The sequence below is a fragment of the Eriocheir sinensis genome, chromosome 34 (assembly GCF_024679095.1).
Source record: "Eriocheir sinensis breed Jianghai 21 chromosome 34, ASM2467909v1, whole genome shotgun sequence".
Lineage (NCBI taxonomy): Eukaryota > Metazoa > Arthropoda > Malacostraca > Decapoda > Varunidae > Eriocheir > Eriocheir sinensis.
Window position 1 is genome coordinate 3,513,367 of NC_066542.1, and position 22,723 is coordinate 3,536,089.

General features: G+C 43.1%; 2 protein-coding genes across 4 annotated transcripts; one reads left to right on the plus strand and one right to left on the minus strand.

The window, feature by feature from the left end:
* Positions 1–700: 700 nt before the first annotated feature.
* LOC127006905 (phenazine biosynthesis-like domain-containing protein) lies at positions 701–4,699 on the plus strand. Of its 3 annotated transcripts, none has more exons than XM_050877248.1 (7): positions 701–855; positions 1,283–1,398; positions 1,662–1,866; positions 2,202–2,439; positions 2,583–2,752; positions 4,057–4,128; positions 4,546–4,699. In XM_050877248.1, the coding sequence occupies exons 2-7, from the start codon at positions 1,312–1,314 to the stop codon at positions 4,656–4,658; spliced, it is 885 nt and encodes a 294-aa protein (XP_050733205.1). In that variant the 5' UTR covers positions 701–855; positions 1,283–1,311; the 3' UTR covers positions 4,659–4,699. The 3 variants fall into 3 exon arrangements, with proteins under 3 accessions (XP_050733205.1, XP_050733206.1, XP_050733208.1); XM_050877249.1 differs by having other exon boundaries at positions 708–855; positions 4,066–4,128; XM_050877251.1 differs by lacking the exon at positions 1,283–1,398 and having other exon boundaries at positions 736–855.
* An 11,537-nt stretch (positions 4,700–16,236) lies between these two features.
* Positions 16,237–17,675, minus strand: LOC127006906 (glutathione peroxidase-like). The gene is made up of 4 exons (XM_050877252.1): positions 17,491–17,675; positions 17,256–17,390; positions 16,883–17,026; positions 16,237–16,680 (listed from the first exon to the last, which is right to left on the minus strand). The coding sequence occupies exons 1-4, from the start codon at positions 17,656–17,658 to the stop codon at positions 16,489–16,491; spliced, it is 639 nt and encodes a 212-aa protein (XP_050733209.1). The 5' UTR covers positions 17,659–17,675; the 3' UTR covers positions 16,237–16,488.
* Positions 17,676–22,723: the final 5,048 nt, after the last annotated feature.

Sequence of the window (22,723 nt, forward strand, 5' to 3'; positions counted from 1 at the left end):
AGACCGGCATCATGATGCTGGATAGATATCGGAGTGGGGATCCAAGACGTCAGAATGATGCTGGTCCGATATCAATATAATAATCTAACTTTTTTTCCTTTGTAGAAATGATAATGGCCCATTAAATATGTTGGGTATATAATGGCTTCTAGTAATCGGCCCAGCATGGTCCAGATTGCTTACCAATACTGGCCAGGAGTGGGGATCCAAGACGTCGGAATGATGCTGATCCGATATCAATCTCAAAATTTTGAGCTTTTTCCCTTTATAGATACGACAATGGCCCATTAAATATGTTGGGTATATAATGGCTTCTAGTAATCGGCCCAGCATGGTCCAGATTGCTCGCCATTACTGGCCCGCTGTGCATCCGGATAACTTTTATTAACCGGACCGATAAATCATGGCTTATGGCCCATCATGAACAATATCAGAAATTTAACAGTGGCCCAATATTTGTCCGCTTATTCAATGTTTGCTGGGACGCCCGCACGCTGACCACCGCCTCTCCCACCAATGTAAAGATAAAGTGTCCTTGAGGTTAGTGCTGGGAAGTGTAAATTTTCAGAGGAAGGGATAACATGAGGTTTATATTGTCAATGTATATTGCAATAGTTCATACAATCCCATCGAAGCTTCTAAGCTTTATGATAAAGGGAAAATATAAGGGATAATGTCTGAAAGAAATACTACTAAATAATTTACAGTTGGAAAGTGGCGGGGACCTTGAAAGGTGCCAGTGTTCTGAGGCAGTGGAGGAGAGAGGGTGGTTGCGCAGTGTGTGCATCAGTCAGTTGTTGATAAGAGGAGCTGCTACGCTTCGTCCTTTCCATCCCCTTCACAGCTTGTGCAACAGTAAGACAATTATTCCAATAGTGATGAAGTGAGTGACCATAACAATTGGCACACACACACACACACACACACACACACATATATACAGGCTCAGTCAGGTTTGAGCCACGCTCAGGTTGGGATTTTTCCGCTGACAAGGAGTGTAACTGTCTTCCCTTGGGCCAGGGCCCAGGGGAAGAGGGGGGGGGGTTGTGAAGGTTCTGGCAGTACCCAGAGATCAACTACAATGAGCTTGCTGTAATCGGGAGGGTACTTGCTGGCGATGACGAGTCCAGATCGTAATCAAGCCGTGGTGAATTACACAAGGGACTTACCATTAGTAGAATTTTTTTTTTCATTTATTAAGTTTGTTTGGTGTTACTTGTTCCTTATCAAGTTGTATGGTTGTGTGAGATAGATGTTTTGACGGATGGCTGTGTGTTGGCAGATAGTGACAACGACTGTGCGCAAACCACGATGCCAAGACTTCCTATTTATACCGTCGATGCCTTCTCTGCCCAGCCCTTCTTAGGCAACCCCGCCGCCGTTGTTCCTCTCATGCAGGTTAGTATAGTTCATTCAAGGCAGCAGTATTGCGATAAAATATTATGGTATGTTCTTGTCTGTTTAGGCTACTGTACACAAAATAACTTCATTGTTCTTCTTGTCTGTTTGGGCCACTGTACACAAAATAACTTCATTGCTGAAGTGGAGATGATGGCAATTGACAGTTCTTTGTTGTCATTGTTTAAATATTTTAAAAGGAAGCTTTAATATATGTATCTCATATGAAGCAAAGATACCTTCCTTCAATCTCTTCTCAACAGGAACTGGAGGCAGATACCATGCAGTTGGTTGCGTCGGAGATGAACCTCTCAGAGACGTCTTTTGTACAACCTCTGGAGATTCATGGAGACAACCCTTGGATATCCTGTAGCCAATATTCTCTAAGATGGTTCACACCCAAGAAGGAAATCCCTCTGTGCGGCCACGCCACCCTTGCTACGGCTCACATCATTTATAACCATCTGGGTCAGTTTCCAACTAAGGAAAATTATTTTGTTATTGTTTTTTTTATTAGACTTTAGTGCAATGAAGTCTCAAAACATCACACAGGCATACCCAGTCCACCTCCCAACACCTTCTGGACTATTATCATAATTGTATATAGTATGTCTAGAGAAACGTTGCAATAATTAGCACTTGTTACAAGTGGAACTATTTATTACCCTAGAAAGACTTGTTGAATATCATCAGGTATTTAATGGTTCATAGGAAGTATATTTTCTGTCATAAGATTACTCGAAGTTGTTTCATCCTTTTCTTGAGCTCCATCAGAATACCGATTTTTTTTCCCCTCTTCACAGGACACGCTGGTGATCGACTGGATTTTGACACTTTAAGCGGGACTCTTTCTGTCCGAAGGGACGGCCAGCAACTGGTCATGGATTTTCCCAGAAACGAGGCCACGACTTTAGCAAAAGAAGAGGACCAGTGTCTAGCGCCGTTGGTAGCTGCTTCATGTGGGGGACTGAAAGCGAAAGAGGTGCTGTTGTGTCGAACTCTCAAGTACCTCTTGATTCGTCTCCAAGACTCGTACTCCAGGTCAGCAGAAGCCAGTGGTAGAAACAAGTTAAAAGTACATAGTGATGAACTGATGAGTATGACCAATATGTGAAATAATATGAGATAACATTATTTAGCCATAATCTTCCCAGATAATTTATACTAAGTAATGCTCACTGCAGGAAAGAGCTGGAGACCCTCGAGCCAGACTTCTCAGCAATGAAACAAGCCCACGATGGGGCGTTGGTGATGGGCGTGATAGTGACTGTGCCGGGGAACGGGAACTCTTCCTATGACGCCTTTTCCAGATTTTTTGCGCCACTGTATGGCGTGAACGAGGATCCAGTGACAGGTGAGACAGACTACTATCTAATTATTATATGTATATATTGAAGAAAAAGGTCAACTGAACCAGAGTAGACTCATTTCTTTTCCATTTTCAATTAAATGAGACGCACGCTACCACTTGGTTGAAGTTAAAGCACGGACAGCTTGTTAAATAATCCTTTTTGTTTGATTGTTTGTTTTTCGTAGCTACTGACAAATATTTAACCCGTCACTGGGATAAGCAAAGTGCTACCGGAATTAGTGACCTCGCCAGACTTTACTTTCCAGGTGTTAGTTAAACTGTATTATGACTTTTCAACTATCAAAATTCATGATAATTAATTAACTTGATCGAAAGTAGGGTAATGTATCTTCATTCCATATATGAAATAAATATGTAGTCATACCAAAATAATAAAAAAGTTCTTAGTGTGAATAAGGATGTGAGCTTCAAGTCTCAGCAATGAAAAAATGCTCAATTAAAATGATAGCGAGTTTTGGTATGGTGCAATAACTGGCCATGTTTGTCTTTATCGGACACAGATTTTCTCTTAGGAGCGTTGCATTATTATTTTCTTGGTCAAATAGGCCTCAGCTGGGTGTTTATTGTTGTTCCACTGCTGCACATGCAGTACGTGGGCTACAGACGTCATGGATGTGTGTTCGAGATGTTTTGGGCTTTTCGAAATGCGACTTTGTTTTGGCTTGCTCATAAATATATCTTAAACTATCTTCATGGTTCTCTTAACATATATGATAGTTTTTTTTACGCTTGCAACACGACGAATTTATACCTTAACAACTATTAGGTGTTGGGCTGCTGTTCAAAAGTTTGCCATTTCGTGCCCCTTCCAGGACAACTGTTGGTGGGATTATTTGTTTCTCAATAACCCTAACACACACATGGCTCCAAAGACATAACTGCCACTCGGAGTTATTTAAACATTCATTGTCACCCTCCCACGAGATATATTACAAAAAAAAATCGTCTCAAATGCAAAATAAAATGTTCTCATAAAAATGTTAAAAGATCTGATTACCATTCTTCTTCCAAATATAGATAAACAGGAAAAAACACGTGCTCGTCATCAAAACATTAATTCCAGAAAAATGGTCAACTGTACACGTTCACCTTTGTTTATACAAAGCAGAATACCCGATGAGAATAACAAAAAAAAAACTTCTTTGCTTGCCTCATGTTCATAAAACAACTTAATCTCGTTCCTCAAACTCAAAAGAAATTATTATTTTACAATGACATTTTGAGGCTCTGTAGGCTATAGTTAACTTTCTTTTTTTTTTCCTTTTTTTTTCACAATTTATGCGGAGTGTCCGCAGGGTCTGCTCACACCGTGCTGGGGCCTTACTGGGCTGAACACCTGGGCAAGGACGATCTCACAAGTAAGTTCACCTTTCCACATTTTGTGCATCTCAGGGGATCTTTTTTGACAAAATATAGTTTGCTCCTGGCTCTAGGCGCGTTTTGGTTGTCATACGGTGACGTCACATTTGAAATCGTTAGACCAGTGTCTGTTTGGTCGCAAACAGACAGAAGTGACGTCATCACTCCTGCAGAATTCCGTTTGTTCTTTCGCCAATAGCTCACTGAGAAGAAAGTAAAATTTGATCTAGTGGCAAACAGGATGATTATGTGACGGCACCGTTTGAAGACCGAAACTCGCCCCATGTTTTAGTTGCCTGAAACTGAAAAATTGAGAAAAAATAAAAAAATATCGTCTGCATCACAAATCTAACGTGTGTTTGTTTGTGTGTGTGTGTGTGTGTGTGTGTGTGTGTGTGTGTGTGTGTGTGTGTCAGTGTTGCAATGTGGGCGGCGTGGCGGTGCAGTCCATGTGAAGGTGCGTGGAGATTCTAGGGTAGACCTGGGCGGGCCGGCCGTAACAGTTCTGGAAGGCCACTTGTCCATCTGAGTAGCCGCTCAACATGACACCAATAAATCACGAAAACATTACTCAGGGTTTCTTTAACCGTCCAGGTGCAATAACAGTGTGTGTGTGTGTGTGTGTGTGTGTGTGTGTGTGTGTGTGTGTGTGTGTGTGTCAGGGTTGGATCAAATACTGATTTTTTTATGTCAAATACAAATACAAATACTTTCGTTCGGGATTCCAAAAATACAAATACAAATACAAATACTTTTATTCCTGAATCTAAAAATACAAATACAAATACAAGTATTGGTTAAAAAATACAAATAAAAATACAATTACTCCCATTCCAGATTTCAAAGATACAAATGAAAATACTCCTGAAATTATGCAAAAAAATATAAAAATACTTTTTTCACATGTTTACATTTTACATATCATCATTGCATTTTATCATCATTAATGCCCGGAAGGTACCGGGCCGAGTTTTGCTCGCTCAGGAGTGTAAAAATTGCCGGCCTTACTAAACACCCTCTCAGATGGTGCCGACGTTGCACAGCACCCTAGAATATTCTTGGCAAAGTGCTTCAAAATTTTGAAGCTTTTTGCATCACACCAGTACCTCAGTGGATTAACATCAAAAGGCAGAACACCTTCTTCTAGGTACGTTTCAAGTTCTGCCTTCACCACTATAGTGTCATTTGTTGATGCACTTGCCATCATTTGCCCAGCTGGAGGCATGTAGGCAAAAAGACAAGGTCGTTTTGCACTCATGCCAGCCCAAAAGACGAAAGGCTCACTCTCTTGAAATGTTTTCTTCTTCAAAATCGACTGAGTTGACTCGGAAATAATTAGGTCCACAATCTTGGAAACCTTTTCCTTTTGCATTTCCTTACATGGCATCCATGCCAGCTTAAACCTGGGGCCCATGACAGCTGCGGCAATGACATCAGTCCTCTCAAGAAATGGATGCAACCTCTTTTTGATAGATGATTGCAGTGCATTTGCCAAGTTAAAGCAGTAGATCGGTTTACTGTCTCTCTTGTCGTCTTAATCGCTTCCTAGTTCCTACACTCCTCCTCCATGTGACCTGAGGTTAATTTCCTCCTTACCTTAATCATTTTTCCTCCTCCTCCTTCAACCTTAATGTTCTCCTTACTCCGCTTTCCCCGTGATCTGACGTTAATCTTTTCCTCCTTCACCTTCAACCTTAATCTGTTTCCTTCTCCACCTTAACGCTGCTTAACATTACTTCTTTTTCTATTTCCCTAACAGTAATTATCCTCCTCAAATGGTTTTGACTCGAAATATAAATACAAATACTAAATACTTTTTTTTCTGGGTGCCAAAATACAAATACAAATACAAAATACTTTTTTCTGGGTGCCAAAATACAAATACAAATACAAAATACTTTTTTCTCTGGATGCCAAAATACAAATACAAATACATTAAAATTGTATTTAAATACAATTCAAATACAAATACAATTGTATTTGATCCACCCCTGGTGTGTGTGTGTGTGTGTGTGTGTGTGTGTGTGTATTTAATTACCTAGCTGTACTTATCTATTTGTGTTATTCAAGAAGAACACTATAGGAGTACACTGTAATCAGATCTCTTTATCCTCCAGGGTTGGTGAACCCATGCAATTTTTCTGATCTCCCCTCATAATTACGCAATGTCTCAAGCTTGGCAAGATTTATGTTTCTGCTCTGAATTATTTCCATTTCCCTAATATTTTTCACTATGTAGAACACACCACAGCTGCATATTCCAATCTTTTTCGAATCACTGACACAATCAGCTTCATATTCTTGTCCATATGGTGGCATGCCACTCTGACGTTTATTAGAAGATTATATGCCTCTTGTAATCTTGCCAATGTGATTTTCTGGGGCAGTCCGTTTTGAAAGTCCCTAAAAACACATAGCTGAAGGAGCACCCCTCTAGACATTATAGTAAAGCGCTGGCTTCCCGTATGGCTTATCGCAGGTTCAATTTCCACCGTCGAAAATTTATATTTCCCCCTTTCAGACCCAGTCCAACCACCCAGCCCCCCACCCCATCCCCCAGTCCATCCACCACGCCTTCTCATCCCCCAATCCATCCACCAGCCTCCCCCTATCCCCCAGTCCATCCACCACGTTTTCCCATCCCCCAGTTCATCCACCCAGCCTCCCCCTATCCCCCAGTCCATCCACCAAGCCTTCCCATCCCTCAGTCCATCCACCGACTCTTCCCATCCCCCAGTCCATCCACCCAGCCTCCCCCTATCCCCCAATCCATCCACCAAGTCTTCCCATCCCCCAGTCCATCCACCGAGTCTTCAATTCCCCCAGTCCATCCACCGAGTCTTCCCATCCCGCAGTCCATCCACCGAGTCTTCCCATCCCCCAGTCCATCCACCGAGTCTTCCCATCCCCCAGTCCATCCACCAAGTCTTCCCATCCCCCAGTCCATCCATCAAGTCTTCCCATCCCCCAGTCCATCCATCAAGTCTTCCCATCCCCCAGTCCATCCATCAAGTCTTCCCATCCCCAGTCCATCCGACTCTTCCCATCCCCAGTCCATCCATCAAGTCTTCCCATCCCCAGTCCATCCACCAAGTCTTCCCATCCCCAGTCCATCCACCGAGTCTTCCCATCCCCCAATCCATCCACCGACTCTTCCCATGCCCCAGTCCATCCACCAAGTCTTCCCATCCCCAGTCCATCCACCAAGTCTTCCCATCCCCAGTCCATCCACCAAGTCTTCCCATCCCCAGTCCATCCACCAAGTCTTCCCATCCCCAGTCCATCCATCAAGTCTTCCCATCCCCCAGTCCATCCACCGAGTCTTCCCATCCCCCAGTCCATCCATCAAGTCTTCCCATCCCCCAGTCCATCCACCGACTCTTCCCATCCCCCAGTCCATCCACCAAGTCTTCCCATCCCCCAATCCATCCATCAAGTCTTCCCATCCCCAGTCCATCCACCGAGTCTTCCCATCCCCAGTCCATCCATCAAGTCTTCCCATCCCCAGTCCATCCACCGAGTCTTCCATCCCCCAGTCCATCCATCAAGTCTTCCCATCCCCCAGTCCATCCATCAAGTCTTCCCATCCCCCAGTCCATCCAACAAGTCTTACCATCCCCAGTCCATCCACCAAGTCTTCCCATCCCCAGTCCATCCACCAAGTCTTCCCATCCCCAGTCCATCCATCAAGTCTTCCCATCCCCAGTCCATCCACCAAGTCTTCCCATCCCCAGTCCATCCATCAAGTCTTCCCATACCCCAGTCCATCCATCAAGTCTTGCCATCCCCAGTCCATCCATCAAGTCTTCCCATCCCCAGTCCATCCATCAAGTCTTCCCATCCCCCAGTCCATCCACCAAGTCTTCCCATCCCCCAGTCCATCCACCAAGTCTTCCCATCCCCCAGTCCATCCACCAAGTCTTCCCATCCCCCAGTCCATCCACCAAGTCTTCCCAAACCCCACTCCATCCATCAAGTCTTCCCATCCCCCAGTCCATCCACCGAGTCTTCCCATCCCTCAGTCCATCCACCAAGTCTTCCCATCCCCCAGTCCATCCATCAAGTCTTCCCATCCCCCAGTCCATCCATCAAGTCTTCCCATCCCCCAGTCCATCCACCAAGTCTTCCCATCCCCCAGTCCATCCATCAAGTCTTCCCATCCCCCAGTCCATCCACCAAGTCTTCCCATCCCCCAGTCCATCCACCAAGTCTTCCCATCCCCCAGTCCATCCACCAAGTCTTCCCATCCCCCAGTCCATCCACCGACTCTTTCCATCCCCCAGTCCATCCACCAAGTCTTCCCATCCCCCAGTCCATCCACCAAGTCTTCCCATCCCCCAGTCCATCCACCAAGTCTTCCCATCCCCCAGTCCATCCATCAAGTCTTCCCATCCCCCAGTCCATCCACCAAGTCTTCCCATCCCCCAGTCCATCCACCGAGTCTTCCCATCCCCCAGTCCATCCACCGAGTCTTCCCATCCCCCAGTCCATCCACCGAGTCTTTCCATCCCCCAGTCCATCCACCAAGTCTTCCCATCCCCCAGTCCATCCATCAGTCTTCCCATCCCCAGTCCATCCACCGAGTCTTCCATCCCCAGACCATCCACCCAGTCTTCCCATCCCGCAGTCCATCCACCGAGTCTTCCCATCCCCAAGTCCATCCATCTAGTCTTCCCATCCCCCAGTCCATCCACCAAGTCTTCCCATCCCGCAGTCCATCCACCGAGTCTTCCCATCCCCCAGTCCATCCACCGAGTCTTCCCATCCCCCAGTCCATCCATCAGTCTTTCCATCCCCAGTCCATCCACCAAGTCTTCCCATCCCCAGTCCATCCATCAGTCTTCCCATCCCCAGTCCATCCACCAAGTCTTCCCATCCCCAGTCCATCCATCAGTCTTCCCATCCCCAGTCCATCCATCAGTCTTCCCATCCCCAGTCCATCCATCAGTCTTCCCATCCCCAGTCCATCCATCAGTCTTCCCATCCCCAGTCCATCCATCAAGTCTTCCCATCCCCAGTCCATCCATCAGTCTTCCCATCCCCAGTCCATCCATCAGTCTTCCCATCCCCAGTCCATCCATCAGTCTTCCCATCCCCAGTCCATCCATCAGTCTTCCCATCCTCCAGTCCATCCATCAGTCTTCCCATCCCCCAGTCCATCCACCAAGTCTTCCCATCCCCCAGTCCATCCATCAGTCTTACCATCCCCCAGTCCATCCATCAGTCTTCCCATCCCCAGTCCATCCACCGAGTCTTCCCATCCCTCAGTCCATCCATCAGTCTTCCCATCCCCCAGTCCATCCATCAGTCTTCCCATCCCCCAGTCCATCCATCAGTCTTCCCATCCCCCAGTCCATCCATCAGTCTTCCCATCCCCAGTCCATCCATCAGTCTTCCCATCCCCAGTCCATCCATCAGTCTTCCCATCCCCAGTCCATCCATCAGTCTTCCCATCCCCAGTCCATCCACCAAGTCTTCCCATCCCGCAGTCCATCCACCGAGTCTTCCATCCCCAGTCCATCCACCAAGTCTTCCCATCCCCCAGTCCATCCATCAGTCTTCCCATCCCCCAGTCCATCCACCGAGTCTTCCCATCCCCCAGTCCATCCACCAAGTCTTCCCATCCCCCAGTCCATCCACCGAGTCTTCCCATCCCCCAGTCCATCCATCAGTCTTCCCATCCCCCAGTCCATCCACCAAATCTTCCCATCCCAAAGTCCATCTACCAAGTCTTCCCATCCCCCAGTCCATCCACCAAGTCTTCACATCCCCAGTCCATCCATCAGTCTTTCCATCCCCAGTCCATCCACCAAGTCTTCCCATCCCCCAGTCCATCCATCAGTCTTCCCATCCCCCAGTCCATCCACCAAGTCTTCCCATCCTCAGTCCATCCATCAGTCTTCCCATCCCCAAGTCCATCCATCAAGTCTTCCCATCCCCCAGTCCATCCATCAGTCTTCCCATCCCCCAGTCCATCCATCAGTCTTCCATCCCCAGTCCATCCACCAAGTCTTCCCATCCCCAGTCCATCCATCAGTCTTCCCATCCCCAGTCCATCCATCAGTCTTCCCATCCCCAGTCCATCCATCAAGTCTTCCCATCCCCAGTCCATCCATCAGTCTTCCCATCCCCAGTCCATCCATCAGTCTTCCCATCCCCAGTCCATCCATCAGTCTTCCCCACCCCCAGTCCATCCACCAAGTCTTCCCATCCCCCAGTCCATCCACCAAGTCTTCCCATCCCCCAGTCCATCCACCTAGTCTTCCCATCCCAAAGTCCATCCACCAAGTCTTCCCATCCCACAGTCCATCCATCAGTCTTCCCATCCCCCAGTCCATCCACCGAGTCTTCCCATCCCCCAGTCCATCCATCAGTCTTCCCATCCCCAGTCCATCCACCGAGTCTTCCCATCCCCAGTCCATCCATCAGTCTTCCATCCCCAGTCCATCCATCAGTCTTCCCATCCCCAGTCCATCCACCAAGTCTTCCCATCCCCAGTCCATCCATCAGTCTTCCCATCCCCAGTCCATCCATCAGTCTTCCCATCCCCAGTCCATCCATCAGTCTTCCCATCCCCAGTCCATCCATCAAGTCTTCCCATCCCCCAGTCCATCCATCAGTCTTCCCATCCCCAGTCCATCCATCAGTCTTCCCATCCCCCAGTCCATCCACCGACTCTTCCCATCCCCAGTCCATCCACCAAGTCTTCCCATCCCCCAGTCCATCCACCGAGTCTTCCCATCCCCAGTCCATCCACCAAGTCTTCCCATCCCCAGTCCATCCATCAAGTCTTCCCATCCCCAGTCCATCCATCAAGTCTTCCCATCCCCAGTCCATCCACCAAGTCTTCCCATCCCCAGTCCATCCACCAAGTCTTCCCATCCCCAGTCCATCCATCAGTCTTCCCATCCCCAGTCCATCCACCAAGTCTTCCCATCCCCAGTCCATCCATCAGTCTTCCCATCCCCAGTCCATCCACCAAGTCTTCCCATCCCCAGTCCATCCACCAAGTCTTCCCATCCCCAGTCCATCCACCAAGTCTTCCCATCCCCAGTCCATCCACCAAGTCTTCCCATCCCCAGTCCATCCACCAAGTCTTCCCATCCCCAGTCCATCCACCAAGTCTTCCCATCCCCAGTCCATCCACCAAGTCTTCCCATCCCCAGTCCATCCATCAAGTCTTCCCATCCCCAGTCCATCCACCAAGTCTTCCCATCCCCAGTCCATCCACCAAGTCTTCCCATCCCCAGTCCATCCATCAGTCTTCCCATCCCCAGTCCATCCACCAAGTCTTCCCATCCCCAGTCCATCCATCAGTCTTCCCATCCCCAGTCCATCCATCAGTCTTCCCATCCCCAGTCCATCCATCAGTCTTCCCATCCCCAGTCCATCCATCAGTCTTCCCATCCCCAGTCCATCCACCAAGTCTTCCCATCCCCAGTCCATCCATCAAGTCTTCCCATCCCCAGTCCATCCATCAGTCTTCCCATCCCCAGTCCATCCATCAGTCTTCCCATCCCCAGTCCATCCATCAGTCTTCCCATCCCCAGTCCATCCACCAAGTCTTCCCATCCCCAGTCCATCCATCAAGTCTTCCCATCCCCCAGTCCATCCATCAAGTCTTCCCATCCCCCAGTCCATCCACCAAGTCTTCCCATCCCCCAGTCCATCCACCAAGTCTTCCCATCCCCCAGTCCATCCATCAGTCTTCCCATGGAAGATGGAGAGGACGGGATGAGCAATAGAAAATGGAAAGACTTAGAGGGTCACTACATCTTCACAACCTTCCTCCTTCATCTCCCCTTCTCCCTACCTCTTATCTCTCCCTCCGTTATCTCTTATCTCTTATCTATCCCTTTTCTCCTACCTTTAGTCATTAATAGACTTTGCGTATGTTCTTATCAAATCCTGTTGAATAGATGTTAAACTACTGAAGCAAGGTACGTAAGTAAAGAAATGGTGAATAGTATTTTTACTGTTATTGTTATCATTATTAACATTATTATTATTATTATTAGTAGTAGTAGTAGTAGTAGTAGTATATTATTATTATTATTATTATTATTATTATTATTATTATTATTATTATTATTATTATTATTATTATTATTATTATTGAAGTCCATGAAAGGGAAGAAAGGGAAGAAAAAAAAAACGAGTATAGACACTTACAAAGTCCCTTCGATGAGCAGACATGGGTATGAACAGTGGACCGGACACTTGCTCCAGCCCCTTGTCATTATGCCGCGAATTTTGGAAAATCAACCGCTTTGGTGCGAATCGCCATAACTCCCTTATTTCTGGGGCTACAGAAATGTTTTTTGGTATCAATCGACGGTAAAATGAAAGGGCTATATTTGTGAAAAAGCAACCGGGCTCCAAAACCGACTCGTAAGGGTAAGAAATCGAATAAATTTGCAAAAAATGACTGAAAAAAAACTATTTATGAGTTCCCAACCTTGAAACCCACTCATTTTTTGAGAAAGCAAATTAAATATATTATTCATAAATGAGAAGAAATAGGTTTGAATACTAAATAAAATTTTAAAAAATAATATATATATTAATATAGGTTAATTTATTTAGTGAAATTATTATATAAAAATAATAACTTTTTATATAGATATCTTAAAATGATTTTAATACAAGATAGCCAACATATTGAAGTGTTCATATATGATTTTTGTGGCGTCAGGAAGGTTTTTCGTCGCGACGCGTGAAATGAGTCAGATTCGGCGAATTTTCGTCGCGACTTCTGGTCAAGCTCGAGCAAAAACTACTGAAGCTAGGAAGGCGTGCTTGGTGACAAATGAAAGCTCTATTAATACAGATTAAAAAACAGATAAAAATTGGAAAGCACTAAATAAATAAAAAAAAACGTAATAAGCAAAAAACTAGGACGTGTCCAAATCGCGGCAAAAGGGCCGAAAAACAGGCTATTTCGTGACGGCTCGACGACAAACTTGGAATCGAGCTATCACAAAATCCTTCGAGTTGGTCAGACTACATTGCCAAGAGGGGCTACATGCCAAATTACAGCCTTCTAGAGGCAATAGCAATGCCACACTAGACAAAAACGGCAAAGTGTCTGGAGTTCGTCAAAATCGCTCTCAAAAGGGTTTACGTTTCGAGCTCTAGCGACGCAACTACTGGAAGTAGGGAAATATTATGCATCATAGTGGAAGGCACATTGGTAGGGCTAAATTATTTGTTAAATAAGTGTTTTGAAAATCGCAAACAATTAGTGGGTTTCAAGGTTGGGAACTAAAAATAGTTTTTTTTTTTCAGTCGTTTTTTGCGAATTTATTCGATTCTTTACCTTTTCGGGTCGGTATTTGAGCCAGGTCGCTTCTTAAACAATATAGCCCTTTCATTTTGCCGTCGATTGATACCAAAACCATCTCTGTAGCCTCAGAAATAAGGGAGTTATGGCGATTCGCACCAAAGCGGTTGATTTTCCAAAATTCGCGGCTTAATGACAAGGGCGCCGCAAAATCAAAAGAGTCCGCCGTCCATTACTTGAGATGTCACTGGTATGAGTAATAAGAGACAGTGACAGTATAGTAAGGAGAAGCATAAAGAAGGGGATGAACAGAAGCAATACCCAATGAGTCAACAGGTGAATGTTGATTTTTATTTTAAACTTATGAATGTCATCACGAGGAACAATCTCATCTGGAAGCACATTCCACATTTTAATCGAATTGGAGATAAATGAAAGGGGAAATCAGTTTGATGCGTAAAAAGTTAAAGAGCACGCTCATTGAACAGTAAGTCAGGGCTGAGCGTGTGCGGTGAACGGGCTGAAACTGAGCCGCTAACGCGTTGTGAAGAGGGTGCTCCTTTCCATTAACAGTCTTAAAAAGCAAGGCCAAAACCCAACCATTCGGCATTCACATAACTACATGCAGGACTTTGTATTATTTCTTCTCGTAGTCGAAATTTTATTATGGGGGTCAGCCAGTTTCGGGTGGGGTATGGGGTGAAAATATCCCATTTGGGGGAAAAAATTCTAGGAATAGCTACGCCTTCTGACAACACCGTGATGAAGCTTTGCATGTGATCACTATAGCTGCCGAGTTATGGCCTTAAATAAATCCCTACTCTATGTATTATTTTTTCTTGTAAAATGCTAATGAAAGATTTCAATCAAAGATTTGGGCTAGAGCTCATATATATGAGTTCGCTGACCTGTCAAGAGTCAACTTTCTTGCATCCACAACAGAGATGGACCACGACTTACGGCATCTCCAGGAGCCTGAAATAACTCACCGACCTTCAGGTAGTCCCACATCCTCGTTGGAGGGAAAAACTGTAATTACTTATTATGATATGAAAAAGGGATAGAAAAAAGCATCTAATGATATTTTGAAACTGAATTTTGAAAAGCACTAAAAATTTTAACGAGACATTTCTCAAAACATGATTTCCTCGCCTCTGAAATCTATCTGCTCAGTCATTTATACATCAAGTTCAATGAAACAAGGACTCAGTAAAAGCAGAAGTTCCGTAATTTAACGTAACAGCGAAATTTTCAAGTTTGGTGACACAAAAGCATATAAAAATATTTTATCCAAATTTTTTGTCAAAATATTTACTCTGAGAAAAATCAGTATTGACAAATCATATCTGATATCGGAAAAATAACGTTGTTACAATAAAGACCACAGTATGACCTTTCGTGCATGTGAAGCACATGGCTGTACAATAAAAACAATAGGAGAAGATAGGTTTTAAAAATCCGATCTGACAGGGGTGGGGCAAAGGTGTGGGCAGGAAGGGGGACTTTTGGACCGTTGCACTTAATTATATAGTGGTCTTGACATCCCATAATATTTTTATGTCTCTAGAATCATCAATAAAGACTATCGAAATCAACCAGCCTTGAGTTAAAAGACTGATCTGTATCTTTTATCAATATTATTATTATTATTATTATTATTATTATTATTATTATTATTATTATTATTATTATTATTATTATTATTATTATTATTATTGTTATTGTTATTGTTATTATTATTATTATTATTATTATTATTATTATTATTATTATTATTATTATTATTATTATTATTATTATTATTTTTATTTTTACTTTTATTATTATTATTATTATTATTATTATTATTATTATTATTATTATTATTATTATTATTATCATTATCATTATCATTATTATTATTATTATTATTGTTATTGTTATTGTTATTATTATTATTATTATTATTATCATTGTTATTATTATTATCATTATTATTATTATCATTATCATTATCATTATCATTATTATTATTATTATTATTATTATTATTATTATTATTATTATTGTTATTGTTATTATTATTATTATTATTATTATTATTATTATCATTGTTATTATTATTATCATTATTATTATTATAAATTTTTCCTTTCTTTTTTATCATTATTTGATTTACCCAGCCAAGAATCGAAGGACTGACGCTGTCATAAGCTATCGAAATGTCTAAGATAACAGCAAAAAGCCTCACAAAAATTAGAAGAGTCAATTTAGAAAACAATATCAGCAGTAGAACGCTCCATGGGGGAGTCCGCCCTGGCGAACAGGAAGAATGCTGGAAGTTGATATATGCTTAAGAATTTTTCCTAACATTGTTTCCATTAGATTTAGAAAAAAAAGTTCTAGGGCGGTAGACTGGTCTCTCTTATTAGCCACAGGTTGTAGGCTGCGTAAACGTACTTCCAGCTGGCACAGACGAAAGAGCTTATATTATTATTCTTGACAAAGAAGGGATTATTCTTCCTCGGGGTATGTATTACTTAACGTCGAAAAAATTACTTGGTGTAAAAAGGTGGTCTTATTGCATATACTTTGATTGGTCCAGCGGTATATCACTTCAATGGGTCAGTTTGTTTGAAAATTGTTGTCTGAATTAGGTCACTTGGTTTTTCTAGAATTATAGCAATTTTATTCATAGAACATTATTACATATCTTCACACATTTTGGAACACATAAAGTGCTTCAATATCCTCAAACCAGCGGATATTGTTCGAACAGTAGCAAAAATCATTATATGTGAATTTATTAGTGACTCAGTGTGGTGACAATAAAATATACATTACATCAAAGTAATAACTTTATTATGAAAATTATCCCTGGCACTCAGATCCCCACCCAGCGCTCTCGCCCATCCACGTCAGCCACCCCCAAGCAGGAGAACTACGGCCAGAATGCACAACAGCCCTCGCCCTCCTGCTGATTTCAAACATCGCCCACTCGAGGTTTCTGGCGATGTCGTCACAAGCGGGTTGCTGCGTGTGGATGGGGCATGACCGTGGGCGTGGTTCTATAGAGTATATCAGGTAGTTAGCGCCATTATGCACTCAAGAGAGCATTTATATCATCCTTGAGGGCATCAGGAGTGACCACAGAAGGGTGGTAGCGGGTGTATGGCTTCCCATTCTTGTCAATCAGGAACTTTTCAAAGTTCCAGTGGAGGTCTCCAATTCTGAGAGGCTCGTAGTAGAGGCTTGACGAGAAGTCGGTGTCGGTGTACTCACAACCGCTCTGGACAGATGAAGAAAGGTCGTAATACCACACTGCTTTTTTTTCTTTTACAGAGTGAAATCATTGCTCTACCAATCCAAACGCCATTATCTCCAGCTGGTTTTTCCTTGCTTTATATAACCACATCCTTTCTATATATCAGTTTTATGGTAAAATGTTATCATGACAGCAAATATATCGATGTACGAATGAGCAAACTTACCTTTAGGAAAGTGTAGATGGGGTCTTCATCAGCCCCGTTGACTTCAGTCTTTTTAAAGAGGGTCATGTTGGGCTCAAAGCCACCTCCGGGACGAACATATGTGATACCGTTCATAATCTCGGCATCAGTCGCCCCTGGTTCTTGCTGTGGTGTGAGTTATTGAAGAGCACCACAGAGCAGAGAGAATGGGAGAAGACAAAATCAAAATCTCTAAACAAAGAAGCCTCTTTTTACATAGAAAGAGCGATCGCTGCGAAAGTGAAATTTGTTGCAGTCAGCCAATGCATGCGCTTCTGCATCAATACTCAATACTTAGACTGTTTTCACATAAACGATGGAACGTCAAAGAGCATCCCAGCCAACTAAAACTTACCAAACCAAACTGGTTGCAAGGAAATCCAAGGATGACGAAGTCCTGATCTACATAGAACTCCGCCAGTGCATTCATTTGGTTGTATGAGGGGATGGTGAGCCCTCAGTAGGTGGCCACATTGGCTACCAACACCACCTGTAGGTATGGAAAGTGCGTCAGTGGAAAAAAAAGCATAAGAAAATATAATATAGTGAAGCTAAGCTGCTCCAACCTTAACGCAAAGAATAGCACTTACTTTGCCTCGATACTCCTCGAAGTTTACAAGCTGATTGCTTCCAAGTGTTGTTGCAGAGAATTGATAAAAGTCTCCCTCTACTTCGCCACACTGGCGGCGGGAAATGATTGTGGAGGCGCCCGGGCCCAGGAGGGCCGCGGCGGCCACCAGTGGTAAAAGGCGGGCCATCGGGAGTGATGGTTGACGATGAGGGCCGGACGTTATATACCCTCTAAGGCTACTGACTCGCAGGGCATTCAAGGTCACTAGCCATTGTTGGGTAAGCGTGGGAGCTATGCTATACGAAAACAGCAGGTAATGAATTGTAAAAAAATTTCGGAACGACTAGCTTTTAGTATTCAGTTATCAAGTCAGGAAGGTAGTGGGATGCAGCAAAGCATGCATACCAGTTAACAAATGAGTAGGACAATTATTCATGGAAGGCTGACTCTTATGAGTAAATAATCATATAAATGATTTAGGAAATGGCGAAAAAATACCTCAAAGGACAATCTATCATTTTAGCAGTCCCAAACAGCAAATTCAAAGAAGACATTGCTGAATATTATATGTTTAAAATTATTCGGCATAACTAATCATGATAAACCAGAGGTGCTTGAATTCGTTTCACATTTCACTCACTTCCCCGCAGATGGAAAATTATAAAAGCAATTTGGATTGCGATCTTGAAATTTTCCGTATACACATAGGAAAGTTGACAATACAACAACTAAAACAAAATATTGATGGAGTACCAGAGCTGCATCTATTGTAGGCCTGAGACTTATTGATACAGCCTTGTGTGTGTGTGTGTGTGTGTGTGTGGGTGGGTGGGTGTAATTTCTAAATATATCCAATATTAGAGAGAGAGAGAGAGAGAGAGAGAGAGAGAGAGAGAGAGAGAGAGAGAGAGAGAGAGAGAGAGAGAGAGAGAGAGAGAGAGAGAGAGAGAGAATTGTCCAGGCAACCAGTGTAATACCCTTAGGGTATTACACTTGCAAATATGCCACAAACATTAATCCTAGATCAGTCGACTTGTGCCATATGAAATCACGTACTGCGTTTTTTCGAGTTTCGCGCTCAGCGTCTCCACCAAAAATGGTAACTTTGCAACTTTTATTGTTCTCACCCTCCGCATGCCACTTACTCTCGGAGGGGATGTATGTATACGTGATTTAGTGCTCTAGCTTTATTTCTAGGTACGGTAAGTTTCTGTGTATTCAATTGCCACAGGTCAACCGTATACGTTGCAGGATGTGAAAAAAAAACGTGTGTGAAAGTATCCATCTTATTGTTTTGTGATATGACCTGACGCAAAGTTTCCGAGTGTTTCAGTCAAATATAATGTTTTTTTAGTAAACTTGACCCATATTATGCTAAATATATATATATATATATATATATATATATATATATATATATATATATATATATATATATATATATATATATATATATATATATTATTTTCTTTTTTTTTATTGTAGATAGTGGTCATGGCCCAGGAACGTACGAGATTCATCTCTGATGAGTACTTAAGAAACCTAGTGAAGTTGAGGAGTTCAGTGACTTTACAGACATTACTATCTATCTATCTATATCTCCGACACCTTGTTCCCTCGCGACAACTTCCCTCTAGGGGGTGGCCGCGGCAGAAGTGTTTTCATCTCTCCTTATTCTGGCACTCCATCTCAGCAAATTCAATCCTGCTACTTCCAACTCTCTCGCTCCAATACTCACTCACCCTATTGATTCACTTCACATGTGGTCTTCCCATTCCTCAATCCTTCCCTCATACACTCTCTTCACGAATTCATTCTCCCCCATTCTCGTCACGTGTCCAAACCATTTCAGTGCACCACGCTTCACCCACTACACCATTCCACACTCCATGTGCACTCATTACTAAATTGACATTACTAAAGACATTACTAAATTTTGTAAAAAAATAAATAGAATAAAAGGGCTTTACGTACAGGCTGTATGTTACCCGAAGATGCGTGTACAAAATCACCCATTTATATTCATTCCAGACACCCTGATTTCTGTGCAACCCAGGGTTAGCAGGCAGACTGGGGCATCGAGTGTATCTTCTAGTTTAGTGTAATTTTTTTTTTCTTTTTACTGAATTTCATATATTTTGGTTTGAGGAACAGAAGATCAATACTGTTTTTTATTTCAATATTTTTTTCAATTATCTCCAAGTCGGATTTATTTTTATTTAATTACAGTCATTTACAGCCAATAGGAGTCCAGAAGCTTAATTTTTGTACCACAGTGCCATTTGGAATGAATGAAGTAGTTTTCATTTTTTTTTTCATACTATGATTCCAATTGGCACACGTCGTTCACAAACGTTGCAATTTCGTAGGTCGACTGATCTAGGGTTAATAATACCTCTGAGGATGATGTACACATATGTAACATTTTACCCCGCGCTTTCTTGCACCGACTTAATTTTCAACCCATGCAATCCATTGATCCCTTTACCAGTAATACACAACTACTCATGAAAAGAAAAATATAATATGACATATTAACCCTTCCAGAGACAAACATTTAAAGTGTTGTCTTTTTGAGATTTCTTCGCATACATCTCTTCCTTATATTTATAAGGAAAATAATATCATTATAATCATCTTCGTGTTTCTGTACATTCGGTCGGGGTTCATCCACCAGGAATACCGTGAACGGCATTCCTTTCGTTAGGTCTCCTCGTGCGAGGAGAGGAACTGCCCACGAGGCCTGTTGGTTTCAAAACACTAGACACCATGACGAAGGTGAGAGTTGTGCCATCTGATGCTTCTAAAATGTGTGTGAAGGAAGCACATGTTGCTCATCGTGACCGTTCTACAAGAAAAACGAGAATGTAACCCACCTGATATGGGAAGATTTAGCTGTATCATTGTCTGAAGGGTTTACCACCCTCCCTACTTCTTCCCTCTTATCGCCCCTACCCTACAGGAGGGGGGAGAGAGAGAGAGAGAGAGAGAGAGAGAGAGAGAGAGAGAGAGAGAGACAGACAGACAGACAGACAGACAGAGGGAGAATGTGTGTGTAGGTTTCTGCGTGCGAGGAGAGAAGAAAAGACGTTGTTTGATATAAGAGGAGGAGAAAGATGAATGAATACAAATAGGGGAAGCACGCGAGACGGATGAGGGATGATTGAGGGTCCAGAAGAGTAAAGGCTGAGTGGTGGGATGCAGAGGAAGGAGAAGACATGAAGATACATATGAACAGCTCGAATAACCAGAAAACTGATGTAAAGGGAACGAAACAAATATAAGATTGATATGCTTCCCCCAATTTTATTCATTTTCCATACATTCATGTGTTTTCTTTTATTGTCATTCTTAGATTCATATTCTTTTCTTTTTTCTTTTTTTTTTTTTGTATTTCGTTGGGGATATACCCCAATGGAGGAAGGCGGTGCATGCCGCGCAACCCCCCAGACGGCTGGTAGAGAGATACCCAATTCTTTCAAGGAGGAGGCCCAACAACGGGGCTGAGGGTGTCGGAAAGAGCCCACCTTTCCACCCCCCATGGCACAGGATAGGTCTCGAACCCACGCTCTAGCAACCCGCCGAAGCTCAAGGCCGAGACTACCACGGGGCCACAGGAGCCCCGATTCATATTCTACTTCTTTTCTTTTCTTTTCTTTTCTTTTTCTTCCCAGTGTTATGCTGTTATCACGGTTTGCTATGATTTCTCTAGTTTTCATATCTCTTGTAGTTTTTTTTCCATGTAATTTCTTATCAACATTCTTCTTTTTTTCTAGTAACATCATGCCCAGGTATCAAGTATCTGCACCCACACTTATGGTAGGCTTAGTGCATCCTATGATCTGGTGGTGATGCGGCTGAGGCTGGGCTATAGATATTACTGGGAGGTCAGTGGGGCTGACCCTGTACCTTGCCGCTTGCAGGCCAGGGGGTCACACGCTCAAACACTATGTCCTGCAATGTTCTGCTATTAGTGCCTACCGCCCACAGGGCCACTGGGACCTGCCTGGGCTGGTGGGCTGGTTCATTAACAATAATGTTCTTTCAGCTGTGCTTAGTGAGTATCCTGCATTTGCCCCTAGATTGTAGTCCATATGTACAGTCCCTTATGTCTGCTCCCTTGACTAAATCAAGGCCTTTTTTTTTTTTAGCACTTGTCCCCTACCATTGTATCTTTTTAGTTTCCTGGTGCTACTTACACATGTATCCTTAGTTGTATAATCACACTCTGTACTGCCTGGAGGTTGGGATGGCATGCTTCTCCCTTCTCCTTTGTTGTTTTACTTGCAACAATAAACTATCAATCAATCAATCATTCCTTCATACTCTTTACTAGAGTCACAGTTTGATTGATATGAATTTCGTTTGTACCTTCTGTTTTTTTTTTTTTTTTATCACATAACTCATGGATTCTCACACTCATTCATTTTTTTTATTTTATTTACAGTCTCCCTTCCAACCTTTTACGTCATCACATTAGATTTTGTAAGCTTTCTCACTTTTCCATAACTTTTACGTGCTCATATTGCCATTCTCCATTCTCTCACAGTCTTAAAATTTCCCCTTCCCTTACTTGATAGGACGCAGAAAACGGTTGGCGCGAGTTTATTTCGTAAATGCCTAAAATTTCCATATTTTTTCATGCTTGAAACTTAAACAACGTTGACAAGGTGAGCGTCTCTAGTGTTTTATAAAAAAATTCTACGATTTCGCATATTATAGATTATTATTCGTCATTATTCCCTCTAACATTTTAATGTCCAAGCATGAGTCTGGCCATTCACCCTTCATCGCGCAGACCAACAGGATGTTAATTTATTGAAGCATTCCTGTCCCTCTGTTTTGGTGCAGTCTGCCCCTAGCTAAAGCTCATTTTTTTTCTCTACAGTGCGATGTGAGAAAACGTGAGACACAAGGCAGAGCCCAAGGTTTTGTGTACAAACACAGGAGAGGTTTCGCTGTTCCTAATCATTTGTTTACAAGATGCTTCGGGAATCGACAGCTGACAGGAAGAGAGTTAAAGGGGTAGTAGAGGCTAGAGACGTCAAGAAAAGGAGAAAAGTTTGAGAAGGAAGCCAGCATGGAGGAAGGAGCTAGAGATGCAGGAGGAGAAACAGAATTGGAACACGACCACCAACCACCAGCTTAGAGTCAGCAAACGTTATTATTGACAAGAGTGTGATGTAGGATATATCTGAGGCAATTTCTGGAGCGTGTGGATTGTGCATGGAAAAGGTGATCTTACCATGACA